This window comes from Prosopis cineraria, unplaced genomic scaffold (assembly GCF_029017545.1).
Source record: "Prosopis cineraria cultivar Desert tree isolate PC_DT_omini unplaced genomic scaffold, ASM2901754v1 PC5, whole genome shotgun sequence".
Taxonomy (NCBI): domain Eukaryota; kingdom Viridiplantae; phylum Streptophyta; class Magnoliopsida; order Fabales; family Fabaceae; genus Prosopis; species Prosopis cineraria.
This window is the reverse complement of record NW_026555336.1, coordinates 9,329,131-9,348,521: the sequence shown is the minus strand read 5'-3', so window position 1 is coordinate 9,348,521 and position 19,391 is coordinate 9,329,131. Positions and strand designations below refer to the sequence as shown.

General features: G+C 32.2%; 1 protein-coding gene across 1 annotated transcript; it reads right to left on the bottom strand.

Moving 5' to 3' along the window:
• Positions 1–15,543: 15,543 nt before the first annotated feature.
• Positions 15,544–18,977, bottom strand: LOC129311818 (uncharacterized protein At4g22758). The gene is made up of 3 exons (XM_054954292.1): positions 18,596–18,977; positions 16,660–16,867; positions 15,544–16,032 (listed from the first exon to the last, which is right to left on the bottom strand). Exons 1-3 carry the CDS (start codon positions 18,908–18,910, stop codon positions 15,791–15,793), a joined length of 765 nt encoding a protein of 254 aa, XP_054810267.1. The 5' UTR covers positions 18,911–18,977; the 3' UTR covers positions 15,544–15,790.
• Positions 18,978–19,391: the final 414 nt, after the last annotated feature.

Here is a 19,391-nt window from a genome sequence, read left to right as displayed (position 1 = left end):
ATCTTGATCATGCTTCTGTATTTTGATTCATGCTTGATTACATTTAATGTAATATCCTCCTCCTTTTAGTCCCATAATTAAATCCAAGTTTTGACTAATTAGGAAATGGGATTATAATAATCATCAAAATATAAAATTTTTATTGGTTAACAAAATGGGGACCCTAAGTTTATAAAACTAAAATCATTTTCAAATCTTGTAATCAAATAAATCAAAGTTCACAATTACGCGGAAGCGAGAGATCATTGCATAAGTGAGTGCATTTGTTTAAAGAATTTGAAACAAAAGAAATTCTAAAAAATTTTGAGGAGTGTGCTGTGGCTTGTTGAACATGCACCGCGGCTTGCAATACCATGCGCCACAGTGTAATTGCATGAATTTTGATAGTGAATTTTGCTATCAATTTTGACAGCATTAGGGCCAACTTCCGACACGCCCCAAATCTCCGTCTGACTTTCAAATGATGTGAACTAGGTGTTTACAGAAAACTCTTTCTGGGCTCTAACTAATGGCATTGGTCTCAACTTAAAACAAAAATTGGATACCCTTTTCAAATCTTACACTTTTGAAATAGATTTCACAATTTCAAGTGCCTAAACAAAATACCAAGGACCAATAGCCACCAAAACCAAAATGACCACATACAAATCATCAAGACCAACTTGTGTAATGCACCATAACACAAGGAATATTTTCAAATCAAATTTTCACTACTCAACTCCTTAAACTCAAAAATATAAAAAAGGGGAGTTTACCATAATTTTCATCAAATGCTTCCAGATCATCACATAATATTCTCTACCCTCACTTGTATTAGTATTTTGGCTCTATCACCATAATACATAATAATCAACTCTCTCCCTAGGGCCCAAAATACCATTGCATAATTTACATTTCACATAATGCAAGTAAGTAACAAAAGAGAAATTCTAGTTGGCAATTGAAATTGTCATACATATAAGTTTACCTAAAATAAGGAGGCCTATTACAAAGGAATCGCGATCCTAAGCCTCTGGGTATTTTCCTCTGTCCACATCTCTTGAGCTATTCCCTATAATATTAAAGATCATGGGGTGAGTACAACTACTCAATAATCAAGGTCTGACTAACCCATACTAATTCATATCAATTAGTTTAAATACAAGTGGTAGTTAATATTAATACTTTATCCCATGTGTAACAACTGAAATTAGATATTCACAATTCAACTCACATAATAGTATTTACTTAAGAAATAATGCTTTTAGCACTTTTTATATAAAGAGAATTGGTCACACAAAATCATTGACAAACATATTGGCAAAAATTAAGACTCAACTAAAGATATCATCATTATGGACTCAATATAGACAACAAGTGCCTTTACTTACTATATACATGATCACACCTCCCTTATATCCTCTTTATTCTTTTGACATGAAATCGTGGGCTATAACTTAATGGCATAGTCTATATTTCTTGACTTCCCTAGCCTAAACACTTGTGAGGTGATTATCCAATTAAGGCGCACCCAACTCACTTATGGATCACAGTTTCCCCCATTTTTCACACCATGGGGTGTCATATACCTTAGACTAGCCTCCTCAATGAGTTGATAGATAGCTAGCTAGGTTCGAGCCCCTCGTTGAACTAGTGGGACAGTCCCTCATTGAACAAGTGGGACAATATGGATAGAATCAATCTAGGCAAACCATTATATGGATGGGCTTTACCACATGGATTTTATCATCTACTCCGCTTCCTAGGCGAACTCCCACCTCTCAAGATCATGCAATATACATTCATGATATAACTCACACATATACAGTTCATAGAACTTCACATATCAATTTTCATTGAATTTCATCATTACACAATCATTGGACTTTTGAATCACATTTCATGAAACTTCGAACCAAACAAGTCATTAAACTCCAACTTTACAATCATTATACTTCACATTTTCAAAATCATTGAACTCTACTATTTTAAAACATCATTGAACTTCTCTTAAACAAAGATTCATGTTACTTCTCAATTTGTAAAATCATTGAACTCCCAATAAACATATCTCCTAATAAACATTAATATGAAAATCCACCACTATTATTCTCAAGGACATTTTACATCACAAGGCATAAAACTCACAAATTGGATCTAGTAGATTTCCTAACAAATTAAGCCATACTTGCATTTCTTTTTATTTTACACATTTCAATGATAAATCATAAATCAGTAAACTAATAAACACACACAAGTATGAGATAAAATTCTCCTAGTTACCTTAAACCTTTGAGAGGTTAAAGATTTCACCTCTCAACTACTCACTCCCGAAGCTTTCAAGAAGCTTGAATGGTGCAATGGTAGTTACACTACAAGCATTTACCATGCAAAACATCAATAACCATTTTTGAGCTATTTTTCACTAACATTTCATCATTTCTTAATACTCAAGATTTATTCTTGGCTCATGTAAAAGTACCCATAAAGCTTTTTAGCTTCCTTTAACTCTCATTAATAATATTGAGCTCTTAAATGGGCATTAATGAAATCACATTATTCCTAACCATCAAATTAATGGGAATTTCAGACATTAAATGTCCTCCAACCACCAATCATCATAAAACTATAAATACCAAGTTTACTTAACTTAATCTACTCCCATTAATTCTATTTAAGTCAATGGGTTCGGATCCATAACTTCTATGGATCGAAAATCACTATTAACAATCAAATCCTGACCTCTACCGTTAAGAAAATGGAAGAAGAGAGGAAGATTTAAGCAAGGAAGCTTATCTTTAGTGTTTATGAGTTCCAATTTACTCCAATAATTAGTTTTTTCAAGCCCTATCTTAGCTCTTTCATCACTCTCTCGGTTCCCTTTGTTTTCTCTTCTCTTCTACTTCAGGTTCGCAACTTAATATTGCAAAATTTTAACCATATGCTGCAGTAGACGCACAATACGCTACAGTGCATGGCATAAAGAGCCTCTTCCAGGCGTGTTGTCATGCATGCGCCGTGGCGGACAAACCACAAGCTGTGGTACGTAGCACAGAATCACTTCCTTTAAAAATTCTTCCTCTTCTATTCTTGGGTGACCTGATTCTCCTTCAGACCTGCGTTTAGAACTGAAATTGAGACCAAGCACACCTATTAGGTCTCTCTGGCCACATACCTCATAAATACACTTAATTAATCTATTTAAACTTAATTAATCTAGATTTAAAATTGAGGATGTTACATTTAATATCTATGCTTGAATTGTTTATGTGTATCAACTTGAAGTGTGATTTAGTTGCAATTCAAGCATGATTGGATTGAATCACACTTGAAAGGGTTTTACAATTAGAAACTTTCAAGCCTAACTTAGAGTCTTAGAATGAACAAGCCAAATCAAGTTTGTTTCAAAAGTAAGTCAAGCGTGTTTTAGCCAATAGAGAAACTAGGTGCTTTTGCATTCCATTCACACTTGATCCCATTATTTACCTACGCTTGTTTTGGCTCACAAAAAAGTTAGGTACTTCTACCTTTCAAAACACACTAGAGCCTATTATAGCATCACACTTGGTTTAACTAAAGTGAACAAGAGCCTTAAGCCATAGTGTCATTCCATGGCGACACCCTTCCATATTATGCTTGACTTGGACTCTAACAAGCATTTAATGCTGAATGCAGATAAATTACTTTTTTCTAGTATTATTCACTTTTACATGTTGTCAATGGTTATAATCCTTTTCCTAAGTATTCCAAATCATCTTAAACATCCTAAACTATATATAGGATCTCATTTAAGTGAGTGGGTAACATATTCATTGAACGATAAGTGACTTGCATTCAATTTTTACATATACTATGTCAACTTTGTGAAAAAAAAATTAAAAGTTTATAAGCTTTTATTGCTATTACATTTACACTTTTGAAGAGTTATTATTGTGAAAAGCTTTTTCATTTATTGATTTAAAATCTTAGGAAGAGATTTTTTAAGTATCTTGTAATAGCCTATTAGTATTGTAAAATCAAGAGTGGTGTAATCTTGTGTGTTTTACTGTGGTAGCAAACACCTATTTAAGCTTTTGATTTTAGTGAAAAATCTTAAGGGTGATCTTGAGGACACATAAGCTAAGTGGTTAGGCCGAATTAGGATAAATCTCTTGTATCAAGCTTTTCAACTCTTATTCTTCCTAGCTTTCAAGGGTTTTCTACGTTAAAAGTTTGTTATATGTTCTTCATCTTTCTGGTTGAAAAAATCTTTTAAACACCTAATTCACCCCTCTCTTAAGTGCTAGTCTTATCTAATATTTGATATTAGAGCAAGGTCTTTTAATCCAAGACTTAATAGTCTTAGAGGATCTTATGATTGATTTTGGTGATAGTATTTTTTGTAACATCTTGATTTTCTAATCTTGTAATTAGTTATTAATTAGAGGTGAATTAGTAATTAGTAAATGATTAGAAATATAGATAAAAGAATGGTATTCTGACTCATTGGAGTGTTGAATGAACATATATGAGTAGAAGAACTGTATTTTGGGATAAAGCATATGCACGCGGTGAGGATTTTAGCATATGCGAGCGGTGAGGATTTTTTATGCCTTACTATGCCATGTGCCGTGGCACAAGCTGTATGCACCATGGCGCATGGCACAAAAAATTGCTGATTTTATCATGGTCATCTTAAGAAATAAAGGAGGTATGAGAAGAAAGCATGAAAGGAGTGAAGAGAAAGGCATTCCTCTACTAGGGCAAGAGTATTTGAGGCATCAGGAGAAGTTTTCGACTGATAGCCTATCGAGTAAGCTTTGTACATCTTTTAACTTTGATTCTATTATAATTTTTCTTAATATAAGTTATAGAGAAATTGAATTGAGGAAATTTAAGAGGTTAATTTTTTACCCTTTGGTAATAAAAAAGTTTTTAGGAGTTAAATGAAGACTTTGTAACTGATTTGGAGTTGAACGATAAAGCTTTGAAGCTGCAAGCTTAAATTTAGCCCTAAATCAATGATAAAAAGGGGTGGAAATTTAGTAAATATGGAATGGGATCACTAGAAGTGATAGAAAGTGATCATTGAGTAGTGATAGACCTAGCTTGCATAAGTGAAAAGGAATGAATAGCTAGTTATAGCTTTAAGTAATAATTCAGTGTTTTAGGTCAATTTTATTAATTGACTAATAGTGCCAATTATGTGTAAATTGACATATTTCACATGTAGAGAGAAAATAGACTTGTAAAGATGCATTAGTGGTTGTTGAATCCACGAGTAACTTTTCTTATAACAGAAGGGTTGAGATAACCGAATAACTTCCTTTAGTTGATTATCTATTATAACTATTTGGAAGTATGAATATTATTACATGGAAATATTTTAAAATGTGCATACGTGTTAAATGAATGTTCAGTGCATGAAAGTGATTTTAAAAGAATTGAGTTTATTAATTGCATGATTTTGTAACTTTATAAAGGGTTTATATATATATATATATATATATACATTTCTATATATGTGAATATATGGCTTATACAAAATCATGATCATAAGGGTGGGAGGTCACCTGTAGGGAGAAGTAGTGAAAGACCATATGGCATTATTTTCCTTAGCACCTAACAGGGTGTGGTGTTAGAGAATTCTATCTCCTCAGTACCTTTTGAGATACGGTGTTGGAAATTATCTCCTTAGTGCCTATTGAGGTGCAATATTAGAGATTTGAGCCCTTAGTATCTATGATCACATATTAGAGCCAATGATACCTTATTATGTGTAATGGGGTAAACCATAGTTTGGAAGTACGACAGAACAACTTTGGCTAGGTCATTCTACCACTCAGGGCCAATGAGCATGTGCGTTGGTCTAAGGAAAGCCTATGATTTTGAATTGGGATAATTTAGAGGTTTGGATGGTAGCGATCATGCTTATGGATGTGATGAATAGTGGTGAAATATGATCTTATGAAAGTGGTGATTAGTGGTAAAATATTATATTGATGTAGTGATTTGAGGTAACATCCATGATACATGCTTTGTTTAATTGTATAGTATACTATACTTGCTTATAGTTACATATGATAATTGATAATAGAGAGTTATTTTATTACAAAGATTATTATCTCATCCTATGGTTACATTTTTACAAGTCAAGTTAGTAAGCCGGCAAATGGAAAGATTCAGAGTTGGCTTAGTATTGATAAGCCATGCAATTCTTGAGTTTTGTGTAATGAACCTAAACTTTCATGGATGTGTATATAAAAATTGCTATAGGATTTGTATGCATGTTTAAAATTGTGAATTGTTGAGATTTTTAGTGATTTTTATAAATCTTAGCCTATATGTGTAACTATATGGTGAAATGAGAAGCAAGAACTAAGTTGTGAACATATTATGAATATGTTAGTGGCGAATGTGTGGTAAATGAATTGGATTTTAGCCTAAATATTGTATTGTAGTGATATTTTGGAAAAGTTCATATTTATGGAAATGGGCTATTGAGCGGCCAAATTTTGATTTGTATGAGCATATGATATAAATTGTATTCAATCAGGCGTATAAAGTTTTGGACTTGGTTCTAGGCCTGTAGTGGTCTAATGAAACAAAGAGATCAATTTGAACACTTTGGCGCACCTAAATATTTAAAAAAGTAACTTTTTTCCTTGATGTCTAAATTGTGATCGAACCATTGGATTGTGTCCAAACATATCTCATTAGTTAGTTTATAAAATAATCTTCTTGTGGGTGCTTGAATCAATCTAATTGAACATCATATGTGGAAACGGCACACGCTAAAAGTTTGGTTTACGAACTATCATATATGCTGTAGCACATTATGTGTCATGTTATGTTGCATGGCATAAAGAAAAAGGGTGCTTATGGCTCTGTGTCACATATCGCAGCCAATGTGGTGCACACTGCAGCGTATGCCTTATTTTCAAACTTTATTTCTTCACTTTAAAGGTGTGTATTGATTCTAATGAATGCATGAGTTGTCTTCCACTATGCTATGCTTTACTTTGCTTTAAAATGTTAAGAATTTTGTCGATTTATAAAAAAATATCCTGCGTCCCAAGCTTTTCAAACAAATTTTTTAAGTACAGTTTGGTTTTATATGAGGTGATTAAGTTAACCCCCCCTAATATCATGTGGATATTGGGAGAGGTTACAGTTTGGTATTAGTTTCTCAAGTTTCGAGACCTAATTGTTTAATTATTTGTTGCATTCATTATAGATATGGCAACTTATCCATGTTTATTACAAAACTCTTTCCTTGATGCTCACTTTTACTTGTTTTTTTTCGTCCTTAGGAGGGGAGAAAGGTATTTTATCATGAGGAGAGGTACTCATGCTAGAAGTGCCTATTCTAGATGGGTTAATGAAGAGAAGCAAGAGATAGAAGTTCAACCATTTTCTCGACAACTAATAGATAGAAGAGATGAGATATTAGAAGATCTTAAAAACATGATGGTAGATATTAGATAGACAATCCAAAATCATGATGCAATTCTAAGAGGTAGAAAGCAAGAAGAGAGAGTTGAAGCTCAAAATACTGGTATAGGAGGAAGCACAGAATAGGCTTAGACCATCTTAGGGTTTGAGTAGTAGACAAAAGGTTCCTGGTGCTGATCTATCAATAAATCAAGCCTAGAAGACTTTCATCTGATTCAACCCACCAACTTTTGATGGAAGAATGAAAGAGGGGGAAGCAAAGTTGTGGATTGAGTGATTGAGACCATCTTTGAAGTGGTGGTTTATAAGTTTGAACAAAAAGTTATTTTGGCTACAGTATAATTAGTTAGAGCTACAAAGAGGTGGTGGGAATCTGTGAGACCGACCAATAGTAATTGTTTGACTTGGGAAGAATTTAAGAAGATTTTCTTTGACTAGTATTTCCTAGTTTCTTTCAGAAAAGAGAAAGAGAGAAAATTTCATGCATTCAGGAAGGGAGATATGGATGAGGAGGGGTCTATCAGGAGGCTCAATGATTTATCTATTTACTCCATATACCTCTAGCACAATAATGACACCAAGTGAAAAGCAGAGAGGCTGTTAGAAAAAATGAGACCTGAGTATCAACAGTAGATTACCCTGTCCGATGTGATGACATACGAGGATATGTGTCACAAGTTAAAAGTAGCAACCAGGAAAGGTAGAGAGGCTGAAGCTGAGAGGAGACAAGATAGTTTGGAAAGATTCTCATCTTCTTTGGGTCTGACAAGTGGAATTTAAAAGAAGCTTAGGTATAGTTTGGGCGGTTTTAATTCCTTTGGAAGAAAGGATTTTGTCAAAGGGTCCCAATATCATTTAATTCATAGGGGATTAGTTCAGAGGAGTGGAGGTGTGAGAATTGGGCCTCCATAGTCTACAAGGCAAGCGTTCAATATTCCAGTGCCGACACTGATGTTGGAAGGTTGCCCTAATGCAATATTTGTGGCAGGTATCATGCTGACACTAGTTTCATAACAAAATAACTTGCCATTTAAAAACTGGACACCCTAATTGTAAGGAGTTACTTTTTCATTGCAAAACACAATTAAAAGTGTTCAAAACCACAAACCAAATTTCAATAGCCTAGGAATAACTTAAATCAACTCACATGGACCATAAAGCATCTAATAGAGCATTTAAACTTATACACATGCATCTCAAACACAAATTAGCTATCAAAACCCTGATTTAACATTGATCAAGATGTAAGAAACATAATTCAATATCATAATTCTATGGCCACCCATAAACATAAAATTAACATAATAATGACACTTACACTAGTATTTTGGCCTCTTATAACAATTTCCATCATAAATACAACCATATAAGCTAAGATACTCTAAAATAGTATAATATCATCATGCAAGTACACCAAAACAATATATGTTTTAAGTTTGCATAACATATATATATTCTTTGTTACACAAATATCAAAAAGGGAGCTACTATATAAGATAGCTCTCTTAATTCTTAGCAGTATCCTCCTTCCCTTTGCCCTTATTGAAGCCTTCACTTGTAAATATGTATATTTTCACAAACTCATAACTATCCAAACACAAAAGTAAAGAGATTAAATTATCTAGTTACCTCAATTTCTTGTCACAAAAGGGGTTACCATAATAATTAACAACTCCTTTAGCTTCTGCTAGCTCAAAAGAGTCCAATCAATATCTAATCTACAAGATTAAATTCTAATTATCAATTTACAAATTCAATAAACACCATTTTAGCCTAAATTTGGGTACCCATACTATCCTAAATTTCCTTCTCTAACATAATCAACACACCCAATATATTTCAGCAACTTTAATTAGCATTCATAAACTTAAATAACACTAAATTTCCATCCACATTGTTCCTAAAACTCAATTTTAAGTTTAAAGTTTATCCAAATCCTAGTTCAAAATTTCAAATCACTATATTATCACCAAACCTAAGTGTAGAAGCTTAAATTAACTCCCTATAGACCCAAAGAACACAATGGGTTCAGTTATAACCTAAGGGAGAGACAAAATTGACATCTAAACCTACCTAATATCTCAAAAAATTCAAATAGAGAGAGAAGAGAGTGGACAAGAAACTTACCTAAAGGTGTAGCTAGCTTAGAATGCCTCCAAATTGATCCAAAAGTAGAACCTTAATAGAAGAAAGGTTTTCTTCTATCACCTTTCTCATCCTCTCTTCTTTCTCCCTCTCTTTTTTATGCGCACAAGCATATGATAAAATCATATTTTTGCACATCCTCTGTAGCATGGTGCGTCTGTCATTGTGGATGGCACAATGAGGCTTAGGTTAATTTTAAGCCTCATTTGATGCATGATCTCCCTGAATACCAAACTAGATCATTAGCTGTCTAAAGGTTCAATAAACTCATTAGTAGTATGAAAACATCATTTGTTCAATAAATGCTCAAATTTACTATTTTGCTCTTGTTAAAACTTTAAATTCAAAGTTTTAAAATTTGAGGATGTTATGATTACTTCTAGCCTTAAAAAAGGAGAATGGCAAGAAGATAATATGCAAGATCTACCATTGTTAGTAGTCATCTTGAGAACACAAATGTTCTACTAAAAAATCACATTCCTATACTAGAACTAGTGAACCTAGAATAGCCTAAGCCTGAGCCTTAAGATAATGAGGCTTTACTTATAAAAATGAAGGAATTGATAAGGGAAATCTGCAACATTATGAGGGAGCAAGGTACACGACAAAATGATAGAGCTTATAGAGAGAGTAACAAGACTATTGAAAATGTAAGGAATGAGGACCGGATGTTTGAAGAAGAGAAAACATATGAAGAGAGTACACCCAAGCAATCTGGGATCTAATTGATCGAGCATGGAAGAGTTTTTCCCGATTCAATTTGCCTACATTTAATAGGAGTATGAAGGAAAGAGAATCAGAAAATTGGATTGAAAGCCTCAAGACTATCTTCAAGGTAGTTCCTTGTTCATCAGAGTAGAAGTTAACCTTAGCCTTTTTGTTGTTTATAAAGGAGGCTAGGCATTGGTGGAAGTTGGTTAGACTAATAGCTGGGTCCCATTTGACTTGAGATGAATTCAAGCAAAGATTTTTTAGCTGTAATTTCTAGATTGCCTTTAAAGCTGAGAAGGAGGTAGAGTTTCACTAACTAAAGAAAGGAAACATGAATGAGAAAACATTCATTGCTAAGTTTAATTAGCTGACAAAATAGTCCACCTATCTCTAAGAGACAAATACCACTAAGTGGAAGGCAGAGAGACTTTTAGAGAAGAGGTGATCAGAATATCTATAATAGCTGGGCTTATTGGGAATCACATCTTTCAATGAGATGTGTAACAAGTTGAGGATTTCTATAAGAAGATGTAGAAAGGTTGAGAGAAGAAGGGATAGTCAAGGGAGGTTTTCACAATTGCTTGCCTTACTGGTGAAGTTAGCAAGAAATTTGGATTTAGCTTCAATAATTCTGGGAGCTTTAGAAAAAAGAAGACTTTCTATAAGGGGTCTCAATCTCAGGGTTCTTTCCAAAAGAATAGGGGATTGAAGAATAGTTTTGGAGGTCCATAGTCATCTTACTAGGCATCAGCTATGCCTGCTTCTACTATCATCACTACCAGGAGCCCACAATACACTAAATGCAGTAGGCACCACATGGTTAAGTATTGGATGTGCTTTAAATATGGCAAGATAAGCCATATTTCCAAGCATTGTGAGGAGAGTAGATTAGGTGCATTTGAGCAGGGATTCATTATTCTTGAAAGGGTGTTCACTTTGACTTAGAAGGAGGTTAGTGCGTCTCTAACTTTGATTTGAGATGAAATTGCTCTTCATGGACAAGACATTAATGCTTTGTTTGACTTGGGTGCTACTCATTCTTATATCTCAAATTATTGTGTGCTGATATTAAAACTACTTGCTCATAAATTTCCTTCTATGATAAATGTATTTATGCCCGTGGGAGCGTCTATAAAGACTTACCAGGATTTTTCAAGTGTTGAGCTTAAGTTTGAAAGTAGGTCACTACTGTAGATTTGATATGCTTGCCCATAAAAGGAATTGATGTAATAGTGGGTATGGACTAGTTGTGATCAAATAATGTAACCCTAGATTATGCTTTGAAGATGATATCTCTACTTGTATATATGGCACCTGCAATAACTCCTAGTCAATCAAAATTTTTATCTGTAGTACAAGTAAAGCAGTGTATTTAATAGGGTTGTCAAGCATTTAAGGTATTCTTTTTTGTGCAAGGCATGTATGGTAAAAGTATTGACAAGATAGGGGTGATGAATGAATTTCATGAGGTTTTCTTTAAAGAGATGTCTAGATTGCCACTTGAGCAGGAAGTAGAGTTCTCAATTGATTTGGTACCAGGAACTAAGCCAATCTCAAATGCTTCTCATCATATTTCTCCATCGAAGTTGGCAAAACTTAAGAAATGACTTGAAGATTTATTGGAAAAAGGGTTTATCTGACAATGTGTGTCACCTTAGGGTTCACTCGTATTGGTTATTAAGAAGAATGATAGCAATATAGGGCTTTGCATAGGTTATAGGTAGTTGAACAAGATGACTGTGAATAACAAATACCTGTTGCCTAGGATAAATAATTTTAGAGAGACATTCTCCAACATTTCAATGCTTCTAGTGGACTCACAATTCATATTTACCGATATGATAAATAATTTGAATAATTATAATTATTTTTATGATTTTAAATAATTAAAATTCACTTATATAAGAACTCAAAGTCTCTTAAATTGATCCACATGTTCCTAAAAATAAGCATATTACATATCAAACTATAGATCTCAAATTTATAGATTTTTAGGAACAAACTGTGTCTTAATTGGATGCTCCATAAGCCTCTATAATGAGTCTAGATCAAAAATTCTAGAAAAATAGGAAAGTATACCATATTCACCCTATCTCAATGATAAAGCATGTACCAAACAAGGCTACCTTAGAGGGATTGAACAACAATACATGTTGGCATTTTGAAATCCACTCACCAAGACCTTTCTATTAGTGTGGTCTATGTGTCCATTAGGTCCTCCATTAGTTCGACTTGCCACTTGACACTTTTCCTTTTTTTAATTTTAAATAATATATTAGTATTTTATTTAAATGGTTGATCGGGCTATTGACTTGGCTTGAGCAGTCTATATCATTGACACAACCCTTTTTTTTAACATAAGCCTTTTTTTCATAGCTTGATTTTTTTAACAGTGCAATTTTTTTTATTTCACCCCAAAATGGCGTAAGGCCTAAAACCAAAGTTGTTTTTTAAGAGGACTTAAATGACATCATTTCAATCATCTTCAACCTCTCGTTGGGTCACATTGACTCGATTCTCTATCGGGTCAGGTTATCGGACCCAAAACTTTGAAGAGCCATATCTCTACCATCCGACGGCTATTTTACGCATTCTTGATGTTGTTTTCTTCTTCTTCTTCTTCTTTTAGTACTCTACACATTTATGGCTTCCATTTTCTCTAAAAATGTTGTTTTCATATACCCAAGTTTTAGTTTCCATTATACAGTTTAACATTACCAGAGTTATACATAAGCACAATGTAAGCAGCTAATAGGTATCAACATATATAACTTATATAACCCAAGAAATATAACTCAAAAACAAAAATGTAAAAATGGATCAGAGATAGAAAACAATTATACAATAAAAGAAAAAACATAAAAGAATAGTAGATTTGCATGTAATGTTTATAAACAAATCATATCTTTCTTTAGTCATAGAAACACATCTCACTATTTAATACATCTTTGATACCAATGTAAGTTTATAGAGTCTGAAAACATATCTGTTTGTGTACTAGATAATACTCTATGCAAATGAATAGAGTTACACTAACTCTATCTATGGTTCACAGCAAGAGGAGAGAAGAGATAAAATGGTTACAATGCTTCTGTTTGTGATGTCCAAAGTGATGGTTAACTCATCCCTCATATAACTCCCACACATACACATAACTTCTAGTGGGAAAAATCATTCCCTCACATAATTCAAAAAACAATGAGGAAATAAGACACTCATGTGCCCTGTTTTATTGCACATAATAACCCAAACCTTCTCAATATTTTGATAAGGCCCCATTTCATAATGTGGGCTTATCTTTGGGCTTGACTCACCAAAGATGGATAACCCAACACTAAGAATATTAATAATTCTATTCATGAGAGTGGTAGAGCTTGATGATCATTTTTGAGTTAATTGAAGAATTGATTTAAATATTGATAATCATAATCATAATGGTGGTGACATAGATGGAGATGATGATGTTGATGAAGAATTTGAAGATTTTTGTTAAATATAGATTCACATGCTTTATTATTGTTTAGATTGAATGACTCCCCCCTACAAGCATTTAGGTTGAATGGCTTTGTTTTAAGAACTTATTGCTAATTTTATATTCATAATTATGAATTATGATATATATGTGTGTGTATTTTTTTAATTATTATAATTTTGATAATATTTAGGTAAAATTGATTCTTAAAATATTATGTTTTGAATGTTATTATTTATTTTAATAATATTAATTGTTAGAAGTTGACTCTTACAAATTTATGATATGAGATTATATTATGAGTTAACGTGGTTATTATGGGTTTACTTAAATTCACAATTTTGATTACTTTGATGCATGTCTTATAAAATATGAACCCATCTTTCTTTCCTTTTTTGCCCCGAGCCAATGAACTCATCTATATATACATTTTTAACCTCCAGCAAAAACTTAGAGAGACTGGGGGCATAAGATCAATCATGTTAGTCCAATTCATATTTGGTGATAGCAGAAGAAAGCAAAATTTTAAAATAAAATTGGCCCAAATTGAGTTGGCCCAATCCATATCTGGTGATCTTGTTAATTAAAAAAATCACGGCATGTTATTAGAGCTATTCCTTGTTTGGCTAGATAATGCACAAATTTAAATTAATCAATATCAATAATATTGTTTAAAACTATAGTACACGGTCCGTTTGGCATTTGCAGGTGCTTGCTTGACTAAACTCAGAAGAAATTATTGAAGTTTTTTTTTTTTTTAATGTGTTTCGATTTCACGTTAAAAGCTACCCGGTTAACTGCTTACAAATATGCATTTAATGTCTTTTGTGTGGTTTGTCTTCCTGGTAAAATTAATTATCATGATTTTAGGCCAAAAAAAATTAATGATCACATTCGCTCTTTATGTAACAAGTTTTATTATTGTCATTTTATCAATAAAACCTCCCATTTTATCTAGTAGTATTTCTTATACATCATCCTTTAAAAATGTATAGTATGTTAGTTAATTAATATTAAGGAATGTGCATGGTGCCCTCCATTCAAAAAGTGCATCAAATCCATTATTGTACACGTAATATTAAAACACGAGTCAATTCAGTTGGTTAAATTAGTAAATTGTTGAATAATGTTTTAATCAATTCGATAAAATGATTTGTTAATTATCAGTCTTGCTACAATTCAATAACAATTCTGATTATTAACCTTTAAATCAAAGCTTCTTGACTTATCTAATGACCAATCTAATTTTTAACATCTTATTTGTACACTTCCTTCTAATTGTAAGGAAAAAAAAAACTTATTTTTTAATGATTTACTTAAAAAAAAAAACTTCTATTTTCAACGGGAGAAAAATACTCCAAATTGCTTAATCCTAAAGTTACCAGAAAGGGGAAGTAAAGATGCTAATTATTCAGAGTTTTCTTTTTTGCCCTTTTTTTTTATAAGAGAATCTTTTTTTTACCTTTTTTTTAAATCAAAAGAAGTCCCTTTTTAGAAAAGAATGTCTTTGAAATCTTGAATTATATACGTACGTATCTTTATAATATTTTATTTTTTCAAAAAAAATTTATAATAGCTTATTTTAAATTGAATTACATATGTAAGTAACTTTAGTATGAAAGATAACAATACTTTTCTCGTTCAAAAATTAAGAAGCCGGAAATAAGTGTAGAATAATTATAAACATATATTTATTCAAAGGACTAAATTATGTCAAATATAAAAATATTTTCTGTGCATTTCTACTGTTAAAATACCTCTCTCGAAGCTAATAGGATGAGCACCATCAATGAGCTCAAAGCTTTCTTGAACTTTCCGTTTAGTACTTTGAATGCTACAAGTCTAAGCATCATTATTTTAAGCAATTGAGGACTTGCCACTGAGAAGAAACACAATTCCTCATATCCTACCATCTATTTACAGCTCATTCACTCAAAACCAAAGAAAAGCAATGAATCAGAATAAATACTCGAGCAACAGAAAAAATGGTTGCTTGAGTCCAAACTAATTAAAGTTGAAGTAATCTAATCAAAAGTAAGTGAAATTACTTCATTTGGAGCAAACCACCATCTTCCAGATCCTGCAGAGTCTTCTAACAAATTTGTTAATCTTGAAACAAGGAAACAACATTGGATTATGTGTTGGTGGTTGTTTGGATGGATCAGAGCCTTGTTTGGATGGATCAGTCACAGTCTCTAAACGAAATGAACCGGAAGGAGATTCATTGTTACTCTTCCTCAGATAAAAGCTTCTACTACCTACATCCCCAATGAGCTCTGATTTGTCCAAACCTGACCAATAACAAAACAAGTTTTTGGTAATTATTGGAGTCCAAAGTACTCCTTCTATGTATTTGTTGATCTTTAATACTCCTTTGGTTTAAAATATAAGCAGTTTTTTTTAAAAAAATTCACATACTAATAAAGTCTTCAATTTTATAAAAATATATATTGTTTTTCCTTTTAACTCTTATTCCTAATTATCAATGCATTCTATGATGAGTGAGAGGTATATATATATATATATATAAATTAACAAATACAAGGGATAAAACAAAAAAAAATTTACAAGTACTAAGTTGTTTATATTTTAAACCAGGATTAGTTGAGAAAAAATATTTATATTTTGGACTGAAAGGAGTATAAGATACACTATGAGATATTAATTATGTCTTTCCAATATTAACTTTACTTAAACTCATCAAGTATGAGAGAAAATACAATGTGAATTTTAAAAAAAATTATTTGAACAAGACTAAAATTAGAAGTATATTTTATTTTCAAAGAAAGTTAATAATTCAACAGCCTCTCTCAACTCTCATGAAATAATTAAAAGTTTTTTATAATAGGCATTGGAAAGAGTAATTATAGCTACTTAGTTTTCTAACAAATGCTTGAGCTAGCATTTCTCTTAATTACCTTGGAGGCTGAAATGGGAATCATACAATTGGAACGAAGCAGAAGCATTAGGATCAATCTTTGGCGTTCTGCGTTCATCACTGTACTTGTTAACTACAAGCTTTATTGTGTCGTCCACACTTGACCCTAGTTTAACCATGGTTCGGATTGGCCCTGGACTTCCGTCAACGGTCACACTGACCACCACTTTCGCTTCTTTTCTGAACCCCTGCATATGCAACATGTTAACTTAATTCTCTTTCATTTTGGCCCAAAAAAAAAAAAAAATCTCTTTCAAGAGGCATCATCAGGGACAATTAAATGTGTGTTAGTGGGCTTGAGTTAATGTAAAAGGTCTCGTATAAGATAAAATTAAATTTAACAACTAATATTCACTCCAAAGGATCTTAATGACCTAAATATAAGACATATTTTAAAAAATTTATTTGGCTGTTAATATAAGACATTTCATATAATTTGACAAAGCATTAACAAATTACTTCCAAAACTGTCTATATAGCCAATTGATTCATTTATGTCTCGTTTAGTGATTCAAAAAGAATGGAATGGAATTGATTAACAAAATCAACATAAAAATGAACTAAATAACTTTTGTCATAAAACTTATTTATATATATTACAAATGTAAAAATCATCACATCTTTCAAAAATTTCATAAATAATGATTTCTAACTTCATGAATTAAATTATCTCTCTCTTTTAAAAATGTTATTTACTATTCATCTTCATTATTTCATTTTTACTTTTATCTTTTTTAATTCATTCCATTCTGTACATCTTTAATGACTAAAAGGGATTTTAGATGTTAAGTTTTACTTTAAAATTTAAAGTTAAAGTTAATAATTTTAATTAATGGTAATTTGAAGTTTTTATAGAATTTTTTTACAAAAAGACTTCCAATTAATTTTAATCACATTTGCAATTACTTTTAGCTAATTTTAATAACCTTTTTTAATCTACATGATCAGGTTAAAAGTATCTTATACATAATATGCCTTTATCATCATCCCCTCTTCCTTGCCATTTGTTCTCTCCCCTTTCTGGATGATCTATTTCCATTCCTAACAAATTGATAACACACATGCTTCCCTGATGGCCTAGCTTCAAGGGTTTGTTACACTTTGTTCATCCTAAATACATATAGAAATCAATCTACCACTGTTATCTTCATTACTAGTCTTTCCATATTCAAGGGACCATACAAAAATCAGCTCAATTATGGAACCAACGGAGTATACCATTTCCGCGTCAATTAAGGAAGGTATTAGATACCATTTCTTCATCAAGGAACGAACGTCTTGTCAATGAAGACAAATTATGTTACCATACATGTCCTGTGTTGCCCAGCAATGTTCTGTTCTACCGTTTATATTGAAAAAAGAAGACAAGACAGAGCAATTAATCCATCGGACTTGGCTTAACTCAGCTGAGAGAAGCCTCTCAGGGAGCTCTTATAGTTCAGATTTGATGTCTTTTATTTATTAAGAAATTTAATAAATTTATTTACTAGATTTAATATTTAAATCTTTTATAATTATTATTAATTTTTACTATTAAATTTAAATAACTCATATTAAATTTAAATTGTACAGCTAATAAATCGTCAAATTTATAAAAAAAATTATTTTAATAAATGTAAAAAAAATAATAATAAAGTCAACATTTATGAAATTCATCCTTAGCCGAGTCCCAATCCAATCCTATAAAATCATCGAGCTCATCGATTGCGTGAGAGGCTAGGTTTGAAGTTAAGTAAAAGTCATCCTTAAAAAGTAAACTAAAAGTCAAGAAGTTGGATTAAGAAATAAATCTAGAATCCGATCCCATCTTGGTCGGCCTATAATTTGTTTTTTAATAAAAAGGGATAAGAAAATATAAAACTGAAGCAGAAATGCATAAAATAATATAAATGGAAAAAATTGGAGACCACACATACCTCGTGATTCTGAGGGGAGGAAGGTAAGAGGGAAGGAGAAGACTCGAAGGCAGCAGAGAAAGTTTGAGGCCGGAGAAGCATGCTTTCGTGCCGGAAATCGTAATCGAGATCGTGATCTCCGTCGGCGGCGATGGAGGAGGAATCGGAGAGAAGTAAGGGTGCCGATGAGCACCGCTTCAGAATCTTCAGAGGCTTTGACTTGTTGGAGGAGCGCGGAGGAGTCCGACGATTGGGGGAATGGAATGGATGGTGCGGAGGCTTACTTCTCCGGCCGGAGGTAGCCGGAGCACGGTGGCGAATAGTTCTTTGAGGCATGAACTCAAGTGAAGAAGAAGAAGAAGAAGGTTAGTTTTGCTGGTGAAAAGAAAAGTTAGAATGGAAGGTGTAGAAGTTGGAGAGGGTACTTATATAGTGATAGATGATGGTTCGCGTGTGGGGACAACAAGGGAGACAGGGGAAGGAACAAAACAGGGAGGGAATCGGTGACATGGGGTGTTTTTATATTTATATATTTATAAAAAAAATTAATTTTTTTTAATTATATAAATAATAACTCGATCTTCTAAAATGAATAATTATACCAAAATTTTTAAGAGCTTTTATATTATTAATAAATTAATATAAATAATTAAATTATTTTTAATTTATTATACTGTTAACGTATAATAAATAATAAGTGCTAATCGTAAAATTTGTTTAGATAATTATAATTTTTTTATAAAATTATAAGAATAAAACAGAAAATTATAAATTTACATTTCAGCAATAAAATGAATTTGACATACGGCGGGGACTA